This window comes from Chelon labrosus, assembly GCF_963514085.1.
Source record: "Chelon labrosus genome assembly, chromosome: 11".
NCBI lineage: Eukaryota > Metazoa > Chordata > Actinopteri > Mugiliformes > Mugilidae > Chelon > Chelon labrosus.
In genome coordinates this window covers 21,892,650-21,910,248 of record NC_140344.1, presented here as the reverse complement: position 1 = coordinate 21,910,248, position 17,599 = coordinate 21,892,650, and the positions used below count along the sequence as shown (strand labels likewise).

Below are 17,599 nucleotides of genomic sequence, written 5' to 3'. Positions count from 1 at the left end.
GTTTACTGAAAATACAAATACAGTACGGGCATCAGTGTCTTATGGACTTGTGGTTAGGATTCCTGGTTTTCACCTGGGTTCAACACCTGATATGGGAATCTCTCACTTAAGCACACACAAGGAGTAATAATGATCTGCAACTTTACAGAAAGCACAAAACACACTATGTTTGAGCTACATAACTACTGTACCCAAGGTTCTATTATTATTCTGTTCTATTATTATCATCTGTCTTACATAATTTGACGTACAATTCACACGTGTTTTCAGTGGTATCAGTCTGGGACTCTTCTTTCGTCAGATTAATAAAGTCCTACTGTATGTCTGATCAGTTAGCAGAATAAAAGAGTTTTGAAAGCCAAAAGCCAAAAGCAATACCTGACATCGATCAGGATCCCTACCAACCGCCCTTCGGATAATTGAAGGGTATTCTGTGCTGTGAGGCAGGTGATATCTTATCTCCTGCACTTTGGAGATAAAAATTTCATAGCATAGCCTCAAAATCTGTTTAATCATTCCAATATGCAATCTCCATGCAGTTCATTTCAAATAAGTAAAGGGTAGATTACTTTCAATAGCTGCCAATGGAGCCAGTTCCAATTTCCATCCCACCAAAATGTTTGGCATGCTCTTAAAAGCAGTGTGAGTCAGTCTGTCATGAATCCTTTTAGTCATGCCGTTATACTCGCCACACCGCGAAGTCCAACACACAAAGAGCTCCGTGACGAGTGAAGATCCGTGGTTCCGTTTGTTGTGATGGTTGGTTATTTTGAAGACTGAACCTAAAAACGATTCTTACACTTGACGTCAAAATCTTAGAAGATACCGCATGAAAGATTTACAGCGTGATGTTTTACCGCTTGACTGGAGACAGTTTTTCCATACTCCCCCATGTCCTTCATAAACAAAAGATGTCTTATTGATGCTCGACTTTGACGCGTCTAAAACGTCTCTAAATGTCTCTAAAGACCTACAATGCAAATGCATTTTTTTTGTAGTGAACCACCTCTGTGAAGAAGACAATTTCAAACCGTCTCATTAGCGACCAAACAAAGGTGCTTTGAGAGCCCTCAATAAAATCACTCTTTGTGTTGACATGGGTCACCACATCCACACCATAGACACAAACCTCAAGATAAAAGCTTCTCTTTATGATAAATCACTTAACTGATGACAGTTATCTTTTAACAACTTCATCGCTCTTCACTTTTACCTTGACCAAAGAGTATTGTGGTAAAGAGAAATGGCTATTCACACGGGCAAGTGTCTTTTCCACAGCTCTGGCTCTAAGGTTTTACATATCGATGAGCAAGCACAGTGAAATTAAACGTTTACAAAAGAACCACAGTTAATGTTTGATTGTGGATATCATCCCAGCAGCCTTTGACATTTCCCGGCACACTGCAAAAATCCACATATATAGGTGCCATGTAAAATAAATAAACAAATAGATACAAAATAATGCGCATCAGTAGAGGAGACTCCGGAGGTTTCACGGAAGACTGAGTTTACATCCATATTCTGAAAGTGTGGATGAATACAGACAGAAAGACAAAGCGTTGCCATGTCAGCAATGGAGGGAGGTCAGAAAGGTCAATACTACAGTACTGTTTGTGCTTTAAGAAAAGCACCTGGAGAAATATAATGATTAAACCATAACTAGATCTAGGATATACAACTGAGCCAACATAATATAGCCTGCCAGTCTTGATAAAAGCATTCAGATGCATCGGCGTGTATTTATAGTGTCAAAGGTAAAAGAAATCAGCGAATGAATGGCCCCATGTCGTACTTAAACGCAGAACCATTACCGGTTAATCAGCAGCTTTCTGCCGCTAGCTTTAAGTAGGTAGCTCGATAAAAGAATGAGTTATTATTCTACCACTGGTGTGTAACAGGCGTAGGAAACCATGCAATTTAAACAAGTTATAGAGCAGTACAGTGCAAGGACTTTTTCAATTGTCCAACCCTGAAAAGCTCTCCCCATCGTACCTAGTCGGTACAAACTGAAAGTTTCTCTGAGTTTAGAGTGGATTTTATATTTTGGCAACGGCGGCTGTCGCTCAGTAGGTAGATCGGGTTGTCTCTCTCAAGGCCCTCTGTGGATCATCCCACAGATACTTGATCAGTTTGGGATCTAGTGAATTTGGAGGCCAGGTCAACACCTTGTGCTGTTTTTCATGTTTTTTGAGTTGTTCCTAAAGCATTTTTGTGTATGTGCCTGTGTCCTGCTGGGTGCTGAGTGTTATTGCTGTGGAGTGGAGTTGTGTGGTCTGGTCTTGGTGGGTGGTACATGTCTAAGTAACATCCACACAAAATGACAGGTCCAAACGTTTCCCAGCATTGTATTGTCACAAGATGGTCAACGTTATTTACTCCTCCTGTCAGCGGGTTTAATGTTGTGCCTGATCGGTGTATGTGAATATTGATTATAGCTCCTTTGATTTCAAAATGAAACCGTGAACAAAACATCGGCACAGTAACAGAAACAGCACAATCATGATAAAAGAGGCCTAAACCTCCTCCCAACATTCAGCAAATGCTAAGTACACCATCAAAGCCAACAGGACCTCACGCTCGCGGCAAATCAATGTTAGTCCTAAAGCATAATGAGGGCAGGAATAGGTCGGCTGCTGAAAACAGGATGATTAGGTTTTCTGTTGTGTCTTAAAAGAACATACTGCATTGCTGCTTCTATTCCTTAAGTGGCTTCAAAGTATAGAGGCCCTGGCTGAAAATGCCTTTCGTCTCTTATCTGGACTCTGAAATAGTCTAAACAAAAACGGCTGTATGTGTAGGCGCTGTCAGATTACTGCAGATTGGAAGTTAAAAGCGCCCTAACAGAGCCTGTAGTCAGTCCATTTACTGTGAGAGAACAAGATATTAGGGCTCAAAAATTTGATTGAAGGCCAGCGTAAGCAGCCAGAGTAGGCATTCAGCTACAGCACCTCTCCTGTCATTTCAATAAACGCTTGCAGTTTCTCTGAGCTCCTGAAGGGCAGGTGAAGACGAGTAAACAAATGGAGCTTCCTGGCGGATGTTTTAAAATGAAACCGCAAATCCGAGACTAAGTGATTGGCAGCGTGTGGGATTCCTTGTCTCTTCTCAAGTGAAACTGGGGCGAAAAAAAGGTCACATTTACCTAAGCACTTCATTAGCAGTCAAGTGCCGTAGCTTCAAAACTACAACTGTGCGGCATCACACATAATTAGAGCCGGCTGTGAAGTATGCTTTCGGTTCGTCAAATGCGTGATGGAATAACGTCGCTGCAATCCAAACGGACACTTAGCGTGGCAACAATATGTGCTCGAGCGCATGTACAGTGCAGTCTGCAGCGCTCTCACACGTCCTCCCGCCCACCCACTGCACACGGCACGATGCAGAATGACATGTGCTGTTCACGGCCATTTGGAAAAAGGAGGCAAAAGGGGAGTTGAAAGAACAATGCAAGAAGAAACACTCCCCGGCCATCCTTCCATAAGAGGACATAAAGTGCTGTCTGGCCTCTCTTTGCCCTGCCTGCACTGGGAATGTGTGTATGTTTTCCCCGGCCGTGTTTTTGGCGCGTTACATCAGAGTGTTGAAGTTTTATTGAATCGCGTCTTGTTTGCGCAGTCATCTGGGGGCGCTTGGCGGGCGGACGTATGGGTGCAACGTAGTTTTCTCGAAAGTCTTGTGTGTGTTGCTTGCCCGCTGATGTGTAACAGGAGCTGTGTGCTGCTGCTGCTGCTGCTGCTGCTGCTGCATGTGTGTGTGTGTGTTTGTGTCTGGTAGAAAGCGGAGGAGAGATATGCTCCTATGCATCCCTCAGCTCACGCTTGCCTGAGGTTAAGTCGAAGATATGAGGAGTTCCAAGAAAGCCAACACAAAAATAATAAGAGAAAACAAAAAATCTTTAAGGGATGATGAGCAGGCGTGTGATTGATGGAAGGGAGGGGAAGGGAAGGGAAGGGAAGGGAAGAGCAGTTGATACCATGTTGCTCACTTCCATCCCTTCCTAGCCAGAAAGGTGCACTGTTCATAGCAGAGGCTTTCATTTGGTCATTAGTCTCTATCAGCACCCGTCTGTTAGTGTTAGTGTGTGTCAGAGAGCTATCTTTGTCTCTCTCCCCCTCTCTCTCTCTCTCCGCGGTTTGATGATGGAGAGGTAATTTCAGCTTTATGGCGGTATGACTCTAATGATGAGGAAGGGATAGCTGAGAGCATGAAAAATGCTTTGTGTGATCCTGTGCGCGCGTACATACGACTGCGAACCCACATCTGTGTATGCGCATGTAAGTATGCGGGGAGGCACGGGCAGGGATACGTTCCAACTCCTACTGCCGTCGCCCATCGCTGAATGGGCTGTTAATGGAGAGTAATGAGGGAATACTTTCAGGGCAGATGTGCCCTCGCTGCAACTCTGTTTTAGCCCGAGACTGTAAAACTGACCCAAGTGGGACATCAGCAGGCAGGCAGCAGCCCGTGCTCTGATTAAGCTCTGTATGCATTGCGGGGATTTGAATGGTTCGTTCACCAGGTTTGCCCTCATGCTGACGTACCCCAGGAAGTAAGAGTAAGTATCATTTCGACATAGCACCTAGAGTCACATTAAATGACAAAAAGCCCGGGCAGTGTCAGCCAGACCCCAAATCTGTTAGAGGGCCATCTTCTTCAGTGGAGTGTGAAATTATTTTAGCTCTCTCCTCATTATAGGATTTTAAAATGCATTATAGTTAGGGCTTTTATGGTGTGCCGCAGCATTAATTCAATTTGCCCCATTCACGCTTTCTTATTATCAAGCTCAGTTCCAGCTACAGGGGGAGGAAGCTGCTGAGCAGTGCTCCCCGGCCTTATCTCTAAAGGATATAAACTACACTACCCAGCTCAATCAGAGCCAGCCCCGGACTGCTCCATCCATTCATCCACTTTCCCTCTGTCTCCCCATCTTCCTTTCTTCAGACGCCGCTTCCTGTGGTGACCCCCATCTCTCTTTCCATCTTCCATCGCTCTCTCTCCATTTCCCTCTGAGTTGGTGATTGATGGGCTGGTCCGGGGAGCGCTTTCGATATCTTTCCATAGAAACAAACAACGTATAGGCAGACAAACACACGCGGCGCATGCACGGGCAGAGGTGCCAACACACACGGATGCGAACACAAGACCAGGGCCGGGCAGAAGCAACAGAGGCAGCCGCGCAGGTTTAATGGGAAAACAAGGCAGAGTGTATGGGTGAGACAGCATTAATCTATCACTGAAACCAGACCTGGGCCTGTGTTTGTTTAGCACACCAGAGACTGGAGGCATTCTGGGAACATCCCATCGCTATCTGTTATTGTGCAAAGGTACAATAATGTGTTGAAATTTGCAAATGTATTCCCGCAGAAGTACAGCAGATTAGTATGGAGCGGCAGCGTGTGAGGTTGGACCCGAGCTCCGACAGTGCTCCTCCAGTGTGAACGCTGCTCGCTTGCAGGAAGACACACGGACGTAACAACCGTGCCCATTGTCTGCAGCGCACATAGACACGCGTTAACACAAAGAATGCTACACACCACACTAGTCACATGCATTAAACTGTAACTCGGCATGTGACTGGAGGCTGGCTTATTGGTAATGGGGGAAGAGGAGAAGAGGATGAGGATAAAGTCCTCATTTAGATATCTAATCCAGTGAGCAGTCTGTCCTGTGTGGACCATCATCTACTGTCATTAGCAGCAGGCCGGCAAGATTAAACAAGATCAATGTTTATCTCCCGCTGTGTGCGAGAGACGTGTTAAACTCCCTTTCATCACAGTTTATCACAATATCTGCTACCAGCCCCCAACCGTTAACAGCAGGAATCTATGATTATAGTAAACATATGTAGTAAAGAGAAATAATCAACCTTAATTCCCCAAATCTGATAATACTGCGCGATCTTACATTAATATTATTTAAAAAAATAATTCTCCATCAGCAGGATTAAGTGTAAATATATGGTGATCTCAATCCTAATATAAAGACAAGATGAGTGACTCATTTGTAACTTTGAGATCACAATTATTCACGGGGCCCGCCGAACGTTTAGGAACAGAACCCCAGTTTAGTGTTCGAACAGACGGAGCCATTTGTCAGTCAGAGATATCCATCAAAACCAAAACCGCACAATTAATTATTGAAAAAACACGATTAAACAGAAGCCGAGGGTGTCTGGGACCGAAAGGACAGATATCAGTTGATAGCTGGTGAAAAACGACGTGCAAGACCGCGGACGGGGTCTGAACAGCAGCGGCTGCCATTTAGAAAACTCAAAGGGACATTTTAAAACGATCGCGTTCAACTGCGCTTTCTGTTTCACTTCCTTTCGTTTGAATTAAAAGAGGGTGTAAATGTTGCGGGGAGTCTTAGTTCCAGGTGGTGATCCTTAACCCGTGGAAGCGGTGCACGTCTCTCCGATTCCACGGCAAGGCCTGCACAACTATCGACCCAGAGGCATCCCCATCTCATCCTTCTCAGCCCATCATAAGACTGTAGAGACCATATGGTCTGATTAGTCCACAGAATTAAGCCCTACACTGTCGAGGCAGAAAGATGGAAAGAGAGCCATGCGCGTTGACTGGGTCTGCGGAGAAGAGTAACAAATTGGTAGCTGGAACACAGTGAGAGGAAGAAAAAAACACACACACACACACAAACACAATCAAAGTTTGGAACAGAAATGTTCAAATGCTGCTGGGGAGGGAGTACGTAACAAAAGCAGTCTGAACCAGATCATAAATAAAGCTGGAACAAGAATGGCCCTTTGTGCGTCCTCCTTTGTGATCTTTACATCCTTTGTTTGCATATCTTTCTATATCTCTCTGCTGCTCTCTTTGTCAGTCATTCAAAAGCATCCATGTAACAGCCCGTGCAGCCCATGCTCTTCCCTGGATGCTCATCATCTCTGAGAGACACTACATTTTCCCTGCATCAAAAGACACCTGCTACTGTAATCAGCCATCTTCCATCAGTGATGGAGTCCCTGTGTCTCCTGGAATTGATTAAATAACCAGAGCACGAAATGGACATCATCTTCAAACACGTTTTCCACTCCGAGCCGCGGCTCCCCTGCCCTCTGCGCAGTCTTTTTGATCGCCAGTCAGACCAGAATTTAGCCTTCTTTTCCGTTCTAACATCTGTTTTTGCATGGCAGTCATTTTTATCTATTCAACAAAAGCACTGTGCAAATTGGCGTCCCGCAATTACGGCAATTTCTGCAATTTCTGCAATTTGCGCGCTTTACTCCAAAGCAAAGATCGTAGCATGTCAAAACATCTCGCTAGGAAACTTGGCCAGCCATGTGATCCTCTTCAGTGCATTAAAAATCTCCTTGTTCACACTTCACCCGGCAAAGCTTTCAAAGTTGTCTGTGTCCTGTGTGTTTATCAGAGCCTCGTCAAGCCACCGAGAACAGGGTTGTAACCACTGTTGTACTCAGTTAATTGGACCTTTGGGTACAAAAGGTTGGGAAATTCAAGGCCATATAGATAAATAAGCACGAGCATTGAATTCCCACGACATATCCCTGAGCTAGCTCCAATTTTCCATTGCTCTTTCTAGCCTATAGGCGGGCTTGTCTGAAAGGCTGATTCATTAGAGTGCTTCGGGACAGTTCCATCAGCCCTTCGACTCAATCACACACCTACCTCTCCGCGAGTTTGCAAACTATCAGCAGCAGTCTGTCACAGCCAATTCTGCGACATATAAATTGTTGTTTAAAGTGATGTTTTGTGACTGGGAGCAAAACTGCTACTAGTTAATCAATAGCACAAAAATCAATTCAGCTCTCTGGGGAAATGTCACAGAGAGGCTACCCAGCATGCAAAGGTGGAGCCAAAACAAAAGTTTTAAATGAACGAGGGGGCGGGGGGGGGGGGGGGGGGAGGCCAGGTGTGGAGGGGACGATGCAGTCAGGCGGCGGACTCAAACATTACTTCATTACGAACCATTCCGCATTTAGGCAATCAAAGCAAACACAATAGCAGATGATTAAATTGCGTCAACAAAAAAACCCTCAAACTCAAACCTTTGTCTCCCGCTAAGCTGGTGTCGGCACACCGTGGATTAGATTTAATAAAACAAATCCTTCTCCGGCGGTGATAAGCTCCTTTTACAATGTGCGAGCCGGGCTCATTTATCACACAGGTAGACATCAGGTTTGCACAGAAGCATTCTGGGAATCCGTGCTATTGGAGGTCAGCAAGACATTTACCTGACAGTGTCTGCCTCCGTGCAATGTCTGGAGTTGACAATGTCTGTGGTAATGGGCATCAATAATGCAGACCCTTAGCCAGATAAAAACTCCCTGTCGCCACGATTGTCCTCCCAGCACCGTGCCACATGCAGCACTCACATCTCCCCCTACGCCATTCACAGCAAACTTGTATAATACATGTGGACTGAATGTCAGGGTTTCAGCTATACGTCGCTCATACAAACAGAGCTACAGATACATCCTCATTCAATGTCATCGGCTCTAATTACTGTTTTTCCCTCTTAACTGACATCAGCAGACTCACAACAAATGTATTCTCTACCTGCCTCCCCTAGCTGCTCTGGTAGCAGTGATTCACCGATCTGATCTCGCATCGGGGTCAATAGTGACCTTATTAAGCGGATCAGGTAATAACCAGACATGACAGATTCACATTAAAATGCCGCTACTGTCATTATAAAGCTTTGATAAAATGTGGTATTTCCGCTGTCGGTTATATTCATTAATTGGTCTGCCGACTCAGATTTTAGTCCAAGAGCGATCCTTAGGGACTCACTTCCCTTGACAAATGACGCATCGCCAAAGTCCGATTCAAATGAAAAAGTTGAAGGTGGCTTGAATTTGTTTGAGTGTGACATTGTTTTGGAGACCTTGTCTGCAGAGGGTGGACCCTACGGTGATGGGTAAGCAATCAATACTTGGGGTATGGGTGACCTGATGGATGACCAGTTGGGGTGCGCGCCACATGGGCGTAAATGCTGTCAGCAGAGAGTCCCAAGTTTGATTCCTGTCCTAATCCTTGATGCATGTCATGCTACTGCCGTCTTTTGACGTATTTTCTTTGTGTCTCAGCTTAAACTATTAAACAATAAGAAAAATTGTGACTTGAGAGCTTCCAAAGACCTTAAGAACGGTCCACCATCATAGTTGGTGCCACACTGACCGGTTGCTAGATTTCAAAGCTCCTTCCTCAGACTGAGGCTTATTGTGTTTAGCCTGTGACAGACAATGACAGACAGATGGTTCCAATCATCTGTCAAGGTCTTTTTTTACTGTTCCTGCCCTTTACCAGACAGTTTCCGGGACAGCTTTCCAGATGGTTGTGTTTAACAAACCATCTGGTGTGTCAGGTTAGATCCCCTAATCTTAAGGCAGTGCCTTTTTAACCAAATCCATGTGGACTCCCCCTTGCAACCCCACTAGCCTTGCAGTGGCATTGGGTGGTACATGGTTTCAATCATAGACATATATACATAGACGCCTCATTGAGCGGGTTGGACCGTTGTTGCGATACGTCAACGTCGCCGCCATATTGGAGGAGGCAGCTCTGTCCCGCGAGCCAATAGGAACCAAAAACGTCTGTAACATTAATATAACATTAATGTTTTTGGTTCCTAACAGTGTCCTGAATATATACGTTCGTCTGTGAATGTGTAAATAAGAGGCATTAACTTACAGTACTTTGTAGAAGACAATAAAGTTCACTCCATTGACTCGTATTGGCTCGCGGGACAGAGCTGCTTCCTCCAATATGGCGACGACGTTGACGTATCGCAACAGCGGGCCAACCCGCTCAACGAGGCGTCTATGTATATATGTCTGTGGTTTCAATCACACAAGATGTGAACGAAGATGTGGATAAACGGCACACAGGCGGAGTGGTCTTTAATAACCTTTATTTTTGTAGCTCTGGTGTCTAGACTCCAACTCACGCTGCAGGCCTTGAAGCCGCCTCGTAACAAAAACCTCAACTCCAGTCATACAATGGATGCGCTGTTTTTGTTTTCCCATGAAAGGGCTCTTTTAGATAACTTTAGCCTCGTGCTAACTCCAATAGCAATAATTCCACATTTTATGTCGCGTCAAAGCGAGCACCGGCGCAGGATCAGTGCCGGGATCAGTATCGGCGGATACCCTGACGTAGGGTATTAGAGCCGGTATTGAGAGAGGAAACGTCAAACCGAGCCTCCCCGTCTGCTCGAGAACACATAATCTTCTCTCTTTCTGTCTCTATCTGTTGCTTTCTCTCTTCATTCCATCCCAAAGGGCAGGTCATACTTCTCTTCTCATCCTCCCTCCATTTGCCCCCCAACAATTTTTCAGACAAATACTAGCGCACACTGCCCTTTTCGCAGATGTACAGTACTATATATAAATATATATATATATTTTTTTCCCCCTTTGTGCCCCATAGACATCCTCTCCACACTACAGGGCTAGAGTACATGCACACCTCATTCGCCCCCTGCCACCCCAACAGTTTCTCACTTCTGCCCTCTAACCATCTGACAATTATATTTCACCAAGCTGACCTCTCATCAGCAGTATGCAACTCCCTGTCTCTCATCGAGATGCCCTTTACTTATTTGCAGCAAAGCCTGCAGCGGCACGGGGAGGAAAAAAATTAAATAAAAACACAACAAACAATCTCACACATTGGCATGTATTTACACGCACCTCCCATCTTCTCCATCCCTCTCATCCCTCCTCGGGTTTCTCACCTCTGCCTCACATAACTTCCCTGATCTCACTGCCACGCTGTGTCACCGCGCCCTCAGCGTTACAGCTCGCCTTGCCCTCTCCGTGCCCCACCTCCCCACCACCACCACCCCCGCCCCGACAGTAAAGCCTTGTATTCACTTTAGAAATGTCTATTCTACACATACGAGAGAGATCATTTCCTTCATCTCCCTGTTCTTGTTCTTTCGGCTTAATCCGATATTTAAAAAAAAAACAACACTTCCCTCCTACATGGAATCAGATTCACGCTACGACTGTGGAGTAGAGACGACTGCCGGGATGTTGCTTAGACGCATCCATTTGATATCTGAGAGACCACAGAGCAGAAGTGTAATGCTGCAGGCGTGTTACAGCTCCAAAGTCGTCAGAAGCAACAAATCTGAGAATCACTGCTGCAGGGGCCGGGGGCCAGGGGCTGGGAGGGTTTGGGGGGTGGGGGGGGGGGTATGAATACTGAAGGGCCAATCATGTTTAACACAAAACAGACGGATACACAAGCAAATCTACACAATTAGATATGTAGATGAAAACTAATCCTCACGTACGGCCACACGCGACCGCACACACGCTCGGAATCACGTTGGAAATAAAGCATCATCACCACGGGCGTTATTTGTTTTGTTTTCATGACTAGATTTAATAAATGCGGACGGCTTTTGGTGAAATTGTTTTCTACTTAAGCAAACAACCCCTCAGTCACAAATTATAAAAAAAAATATAATAATAATAAAAAGAAAGAGAGAGAGAGAGAAAGAAAGAGAGAGATCGGGTCTCTTCTCAATTCATTTCACATCATCACAAGGGGAATATGCAAATATAGTTGGGCGGGGTGGGGAGGGGGGAGGCGGGGTGGAGGCGAGGGCAAGTAGGAAAGGGGAAATTGGATTAAAGACAGCATGAGGCGAGATGCTGACTACGAAGCAGAGACAGGAAGAGAGAGGCGAGGGGCGGAGGAGAGACGGAGTGCCGGAGAAGGTTCCCAGTTTAAAAAAGAAAGAGGTGATTACCACAAACCGAGCGCCACCCTGCCCGCAGACACCTAAAGGAGAGGAAGAACTCCCTCCCCACACACACACCGTCCCCCACTACCAACTCACAAAAAGGCTGCACCGCTTGTTCAATACTCCTTCTAGCCCGTCAAATACCATTAACAGATCCCTGCTCAGGTGCAAAGAAAGGGATTCTTTTTTCGGGTGGGACGACCAAAAGCAGAAATTCCCCACCATAAATCTAAACTGACGTCCTCTGTGGGCCGGTGAAAATCCTTTGCAGGAAGAGCAGTAGAGGTCCCTCACTCCCTCTCCTCAAAACAACACCACATAACCAGTCTCTGTGAGTCATGAGTCATGGCCTACTTCCATTGCTTTTACCCTTTTTTTTTTTTTTTTTTACTTATACTGTTGGTTTGATACACACAGGCTATGTCAGAAACATCTCATTGTTTTCTCTGGGGCTTTTTTGGTGCACTGAATATAGTTTAAAAGGTAAATATTTCTTCAGTATCGCCAGGGGAGGCAGGTGAGGGGAAAGAAAGAGCGCTTTCATTGGTTTCTGAGCAACAACAAACTGCTTAAACAAGGTGATTCCACTTCATACTAAATCTGAAGCGTAGCAGAGGGAGGGCCACTGTGAAGAGCTTGACAGGAGGTCCAAAATCCTGTCTGTGCACGCGGATCAAAGTCCTTATTAGGCACAAACTGTCTTCTGATGGCTTTTAAAGATGAGTTACACAAGCACACTGTTCTTACAGAGTTAAAAGAAGTCTTCGGGAAAGTTTAATTAAAAGAAATGGAGTGAAAATGTTTGCTCTGTTTTAGCAAAACTGGAAAAAAAATAATAAATTCCTAACTTTGGGGGCGTAATTAACAAGTAAGTGGCGTAATGAATCGCAGCGTTGTGATGGTAATATGCAATATATTACCTCAGAAATGAGCACCAACTATAAACAAGCCTGAGAATGGAAGCAGTGGAATGAGACAATATGTCGCATGAATACATTAACTGATCAATTAGTGCAGAACGCACCAATCACGGCGATGACGAATTGCATGAGATGTGGGTAGCGGCGGCAGATACGAGGGTTGTGGCAAATTATATGCGCAACCGCGGGAGTCAACAACAACTGGCGTGTGTTTGTGGCTTCTCGGATGACGAACCAAAGCCCGGAACAAACATTTTGATGAACGCTCCTCCGATTAGAGCGATAATAAACATTTAGTCAAGTAAACCCTCGTCGTATGAAGCCGGCTCGGTGTTCAAACACGCCTAAGACCCCACGGGTTGGGCAGAGCAGGCTTTTTGAGTAAGCATACACTCTTTCAGGTAAGTGTGACAGCGAGGACAGGCCCCATGCTGGGAGTAATCCAGACAGCGCTCGCATCTCCTCCCTTTATCTGCAGAGCGCCAGAATGATTTATCTGAGACATCTACGTGTCAAACTAGACTTTTTAATCTCCATTTGAACAGCACTAATAACCGCTCTTGTGATGGCTCTAATCAGAACGCCGTAGCCACAGTAAACGTATTAACACAAAAAAAGAGCCTCGCCACCACTGTGATTAGCATTTCATGCTCACATTAACCAGTTAATGAATGCACCCACGATGCATTTAGTAAAACCCATACTAATAAGTTAATAACAACAACTCCTCTTTTTTTTATCTCCATTTGCACATTTTCTAATTTCTCTTCACATAAACTCAACACCTGATAACAGAAAACCACATTTACCGTCACTTTACAATAGATGGATTACGGTAATAATGGTAGTAATAAGCTGGGGAGTTAGTATCAGTGTCTATGTTAAAATTAAAGTGCAAAAACAAGAGGGTGGAATCCCTTCGCTGAGTCAAAGTGAACTCCATGTACTATTGCAAAGGAACAGGGACAACTTTAGCTTTGTAACTGTCTCCCCGAGAAGCAGCTCCAGCTCCGGTACAACTGCGAGGCCTCATTTTTCATGCTGTGACACTGGTTCGTGCTTTTCTTTCTCTTTTTTTTTTGGTCACCTTTGTGCAAATACTTTCATCAATATTCGTATGGAAATGTGCAGTGAGCACAGTGAAGCGACTGGAACGACCGGTTGTTTGAACCGTCCTCACACTGATGTCTGACGGAACTCTCTCTTTGACATTCAGCAAGTGACCGTCAGCACCGCGGACAGCTCCGTGCGGGAAAAAGACTTCGCCGTGGTGAAATAAATCGACGCGCGGGGCCTCATTAGAGCCGCCGTCATCGCGCCCGGGATCAATTTTCAAGCGGCCGCGCAGTCTCGCGCTCGCCCTGCGAACAAACATCCACCAGCAGGGGATGGGAAAACACATCTCGCTCTTCCTTTCTCTTTGTGTCCGTGACCTCGCTCCTTTACCTCTGAGGCAGGCCACAGATGTGTTGCAACACCCGAGCAAACCCCTCACGCAGAATCCCAAGGGAGATTAGGGTTAAACCTCTAAAAGTTTTTTTTTTCTTTTTAAACAAAAAAAGACAGCTAAAATTGACTCATTCCATCAGGAAGATGCGTATGCAAGGATTGAGAGAGAGACAAGCAGAAGAAAGGCCTGTCCTCCCAGACTCCCGTCAGGATTCTGTCTGGAAAGCTGCAGTCACAGGATAAAGGACATGCCATGCCTTTGATCAAGAGAGGAGAATTTTGCAGGTGAGAGAGTTTAAAATGGAGGAAGGTATCTGAATATCTGTCAGACTAGAACGGCTGAATTCTGCAACGCATCGATGGAAGAGTATAAAAAAAAGAAATGTCAGATTTCTGACTATTTTTGCTCTCTCTGAAAAATCCTCCAGACACCCCTTTGCAAGAGCGTGTCCCAATCAGGCACGCAATTACAATCTAGAACATGCTGTGCAATGCAGCAGCAGCCCCGCAATTCGGATAAAAACAGTGCACGCTGTTTCCTGCACACCGAGGGGCTCAATTACAAAGCAAATCATTTCGATTCCTTGCTCTTTTCCGTTTCCGAGCTCAAACTTTCGGAGGAGACAAAACAACAATATCTGATGCACACGAGCATCACCTTCCCTCCCGAGCATGCGAGAGGCTTCCCTGACTGTGGCAGCGCTACTTCAAATCCCTGGGACTAGAGAGTGAATGAGAGAAGGATTAGAGGGGTAATGCCAGTAGATGAGAGAGAGAGAGGGTCGCAGCGGTTTGCCACTCTGCGAGGATTAGCTCTGAAAACAACTTCACAGTCGCAAACTATGTCAATCAAGGACATAATTCAGTCAGTCGAAAAAAAAAAAAAGATCCTTATGCATAAACTAAAAACTCATCTTCTCCCTGCTACAAATGAGCTCCTAGCGTTAAATAATTAAGTATTTTGTGCATTTCAAAATGCACTGGACAGATATCAGAGTGCATTAAAAATATCTCCTTGCTGAGTGTGTCGGTTGTGGAGGGGAGGGGGGGTGGTGGAGATTTCAGGCCTGTGGACGGACAGATGATGAGGAGGCCCACCTGTGGAATGAGTGTGTGTGCTGCAGCTACACTGTCTGCCCTGTATGAATGCGATCGATATGTCAGGCCTGTTGAGGGGGTGCTCCGCTGGTGGAGGGTGAGGTGTCCAGATGGCGGCACAGTTTTACCATGCGCTTGCAATGTGCAGCAGTCCATTAAAATAGGGCACCATCAACACAATGCATGTAATTGCTGGGAAAGGAGGGCGAGGGGGATGGGGGGAGAGAGAGGGGGGAGGGGGGGTGTATGGCCTTAAGTGCGGATTAATAGAGGAATATTCAACGCACCTCGTTTATCCTGAATCTTAACCGTGAGCTCCACGAAGGGCTCTGTCTCCCTATCCAGCCTCCTGGTGATTTTGATATCTCCACTGTCGCGGCCCACGGTCACCGGAGAGCCCTCTGGCTCCGGGTAAACGAGCTCATAGCCCGCTGACTGAAACCTGGTGGGGCTCAGGCTCATTATGACTGAGCCGACGCTGGCGTCTTCTGACACGTTGAGGGAAGCCACGGTGCCGGGGTCAAGCAATGCCCTCGGCGACCGCCCCGTCCTCCTCCTCGACGGCACCACTAATTGATCGGGACGCGTCGCCCATCGCTGTGGCGCGATGGTGACCGGCACGGGTTGGCTGGTCAGAGGGGGCCACCCGTGGTCTCTGGCGTAAACATAGAATCTGACTTTGGACGGGAGCCCCAGGATGGAGTCAACCAGCAAAACTTCGCCCGTTTTCGGGACAACATAGAAACTGCCATTTTTGGGGATGGACACGTACGTCAGCTCTGCGTTCTTCCCGCTGTCTGCGTCGACAGCCTCCAGTCTGTAAACTACACTACGGAGGGCAGTGGTGTCATCTAAACTTATGTGAACGCTGTCTGCACTGCGAAAAGTCGGCGCGTGATCGTTGGTATCCAAGACGTCCACTTTCACCGACGCAACCTCGAAGGCGACGGGCTCCGACGCGCAGGTCTGGCAACACAGACCTATGCTCAGCAGGTACACTGAGCGAGCCTCTCGGTCCAACACCCTGGAAGTTTTGAGCAATATATTCCCCCGCTTGTGGTGGGCGAACGCGCGGAAATCTTCACTGCCGTTCCCGTACAGTTTGAAGTGCATCCCGGAGACTGGGCACCATTTTTGCGCGTTGATGCGCCTCACCGGAACGCTCAGTCCGTTCACTTTGGAAGCCACTGGCGAGTTCTCAAAAACATGCCCGTGAAAGAAAGCCAGCCGCTCCGAGGTTTGATATCCAGCAGCCGGCGTTAGGAGGCAGCATAAAAAAACACCCCAAATCATGTTGGTGGCAAGTTACGCACCTCCAAGCGTCTGCGTTGGGAGGTTGTCAGAAAATCATTCAAAAAGAAAACAGAAGCACTTAAGAAACATTTCCGTCATAGTTATCCACGGTGCGGCCGTTCCAGGAGAGCCCTCTGAACTTTAAGCTCTTTCATCCTGCCAGATCCGGCTCTTGACTCCATGTAGCTCGGCTGCGTGCAGGCAGTCCACAGCGCTGCAGGCAGTTTGTTGTATTCGTTCCCAGCGTTCAGCACCAAAGCACCGGACAGCGCCAAGCGCGGGGGCGTGGCGGCGCACGGGGACGGAGCTCCTCGGTGAACCCCACCCTGTGTGGTGGTCAGGAGGAATCTCTGCCTCAGACCTATGCGCGGCAGCTGAGCCTGTGCACACGCAGCATGTCCCTTCCCAGCTGTGCGACACGCAAATCCGCTCTCAGCGCAGAAATACTGTTGATTGGAGGAGAATCACTCATGTCCGGGGAAAGTCGGGGGAGCGCACACACGGAACGACGGTCTGTGCCGACACCAGCGAGCGCAGACGCCAGATGCTGGCTCCAGTGGGGCTGCTGGAGGTGCCTTGCTCAAGAACACTTCTGCATTAGTTGCAGTGCATTCATCCGCTCCCTGAGGAACTGAACCCACAAGCCCTTCTCTCATGTTCAGGTTACTGCTCCCATACTGGCCAAGCATTTCTGACATCACCAACATCTGTAAAAATGCACCAATGTAAATGCAAGAGGCAGGCTCTGCTCCATTAACCTGTGTAAACATGATGAGCCTGCCTACGCTGAACAGCTCCATACGTCTTTGCAGCTGGCGTTCCATGCACACCAGAGTTCAAATTAACAGCCATCCTGATTGCTCTTCCTTTCCCTTCCCACTCTGCTATCTTGCAAAGCACCCAGAGCACTCTAAACCTAATCTGTAGGTGGCAACTGCTAATTTTCAGGCTGCACACTTCCAATTTCCCCTCACCTCTCTGTACGTGACAAGGCGGAAGACTAAATATTACACCGGCTGGGGAGCTCAGAATTGTCAAAAAAAAAAAAAAGATAAGGGAAAATGGGCTAGAGAGCACGCTATGTGGATTTCGGTCTCCCATGT

The 17,599-nt window shown here is 46.7% G+C and overlaps 1 protein-coding gene across 1 annotated transcript in view; it reads right to left on the bottom strand.

Annotated features, from left to right (window-relative positions):
• The window catches only part of LOC311495990 (neural-cadherin-like), a gene marked incomplete at its 5' end in the record, with an annotated part of 94,679 nt that extends 78,183 nt beyond the window's left edge, over positions 1-16,496 (bottom strand). The window contains one exon of the mRNA XM_084555699.1: positions 15,491-16,496. Within this exon, the coding sequence (XP_084411825.1) occupies positions 15,491-16,496 (1,006 nt within the window). The remainder of the gene's footprint in view (positions 1-15,490) is intronic.
• Between the last annotated feature and the right edge of the window lie 1,103 nt (positions 16,497-17,599).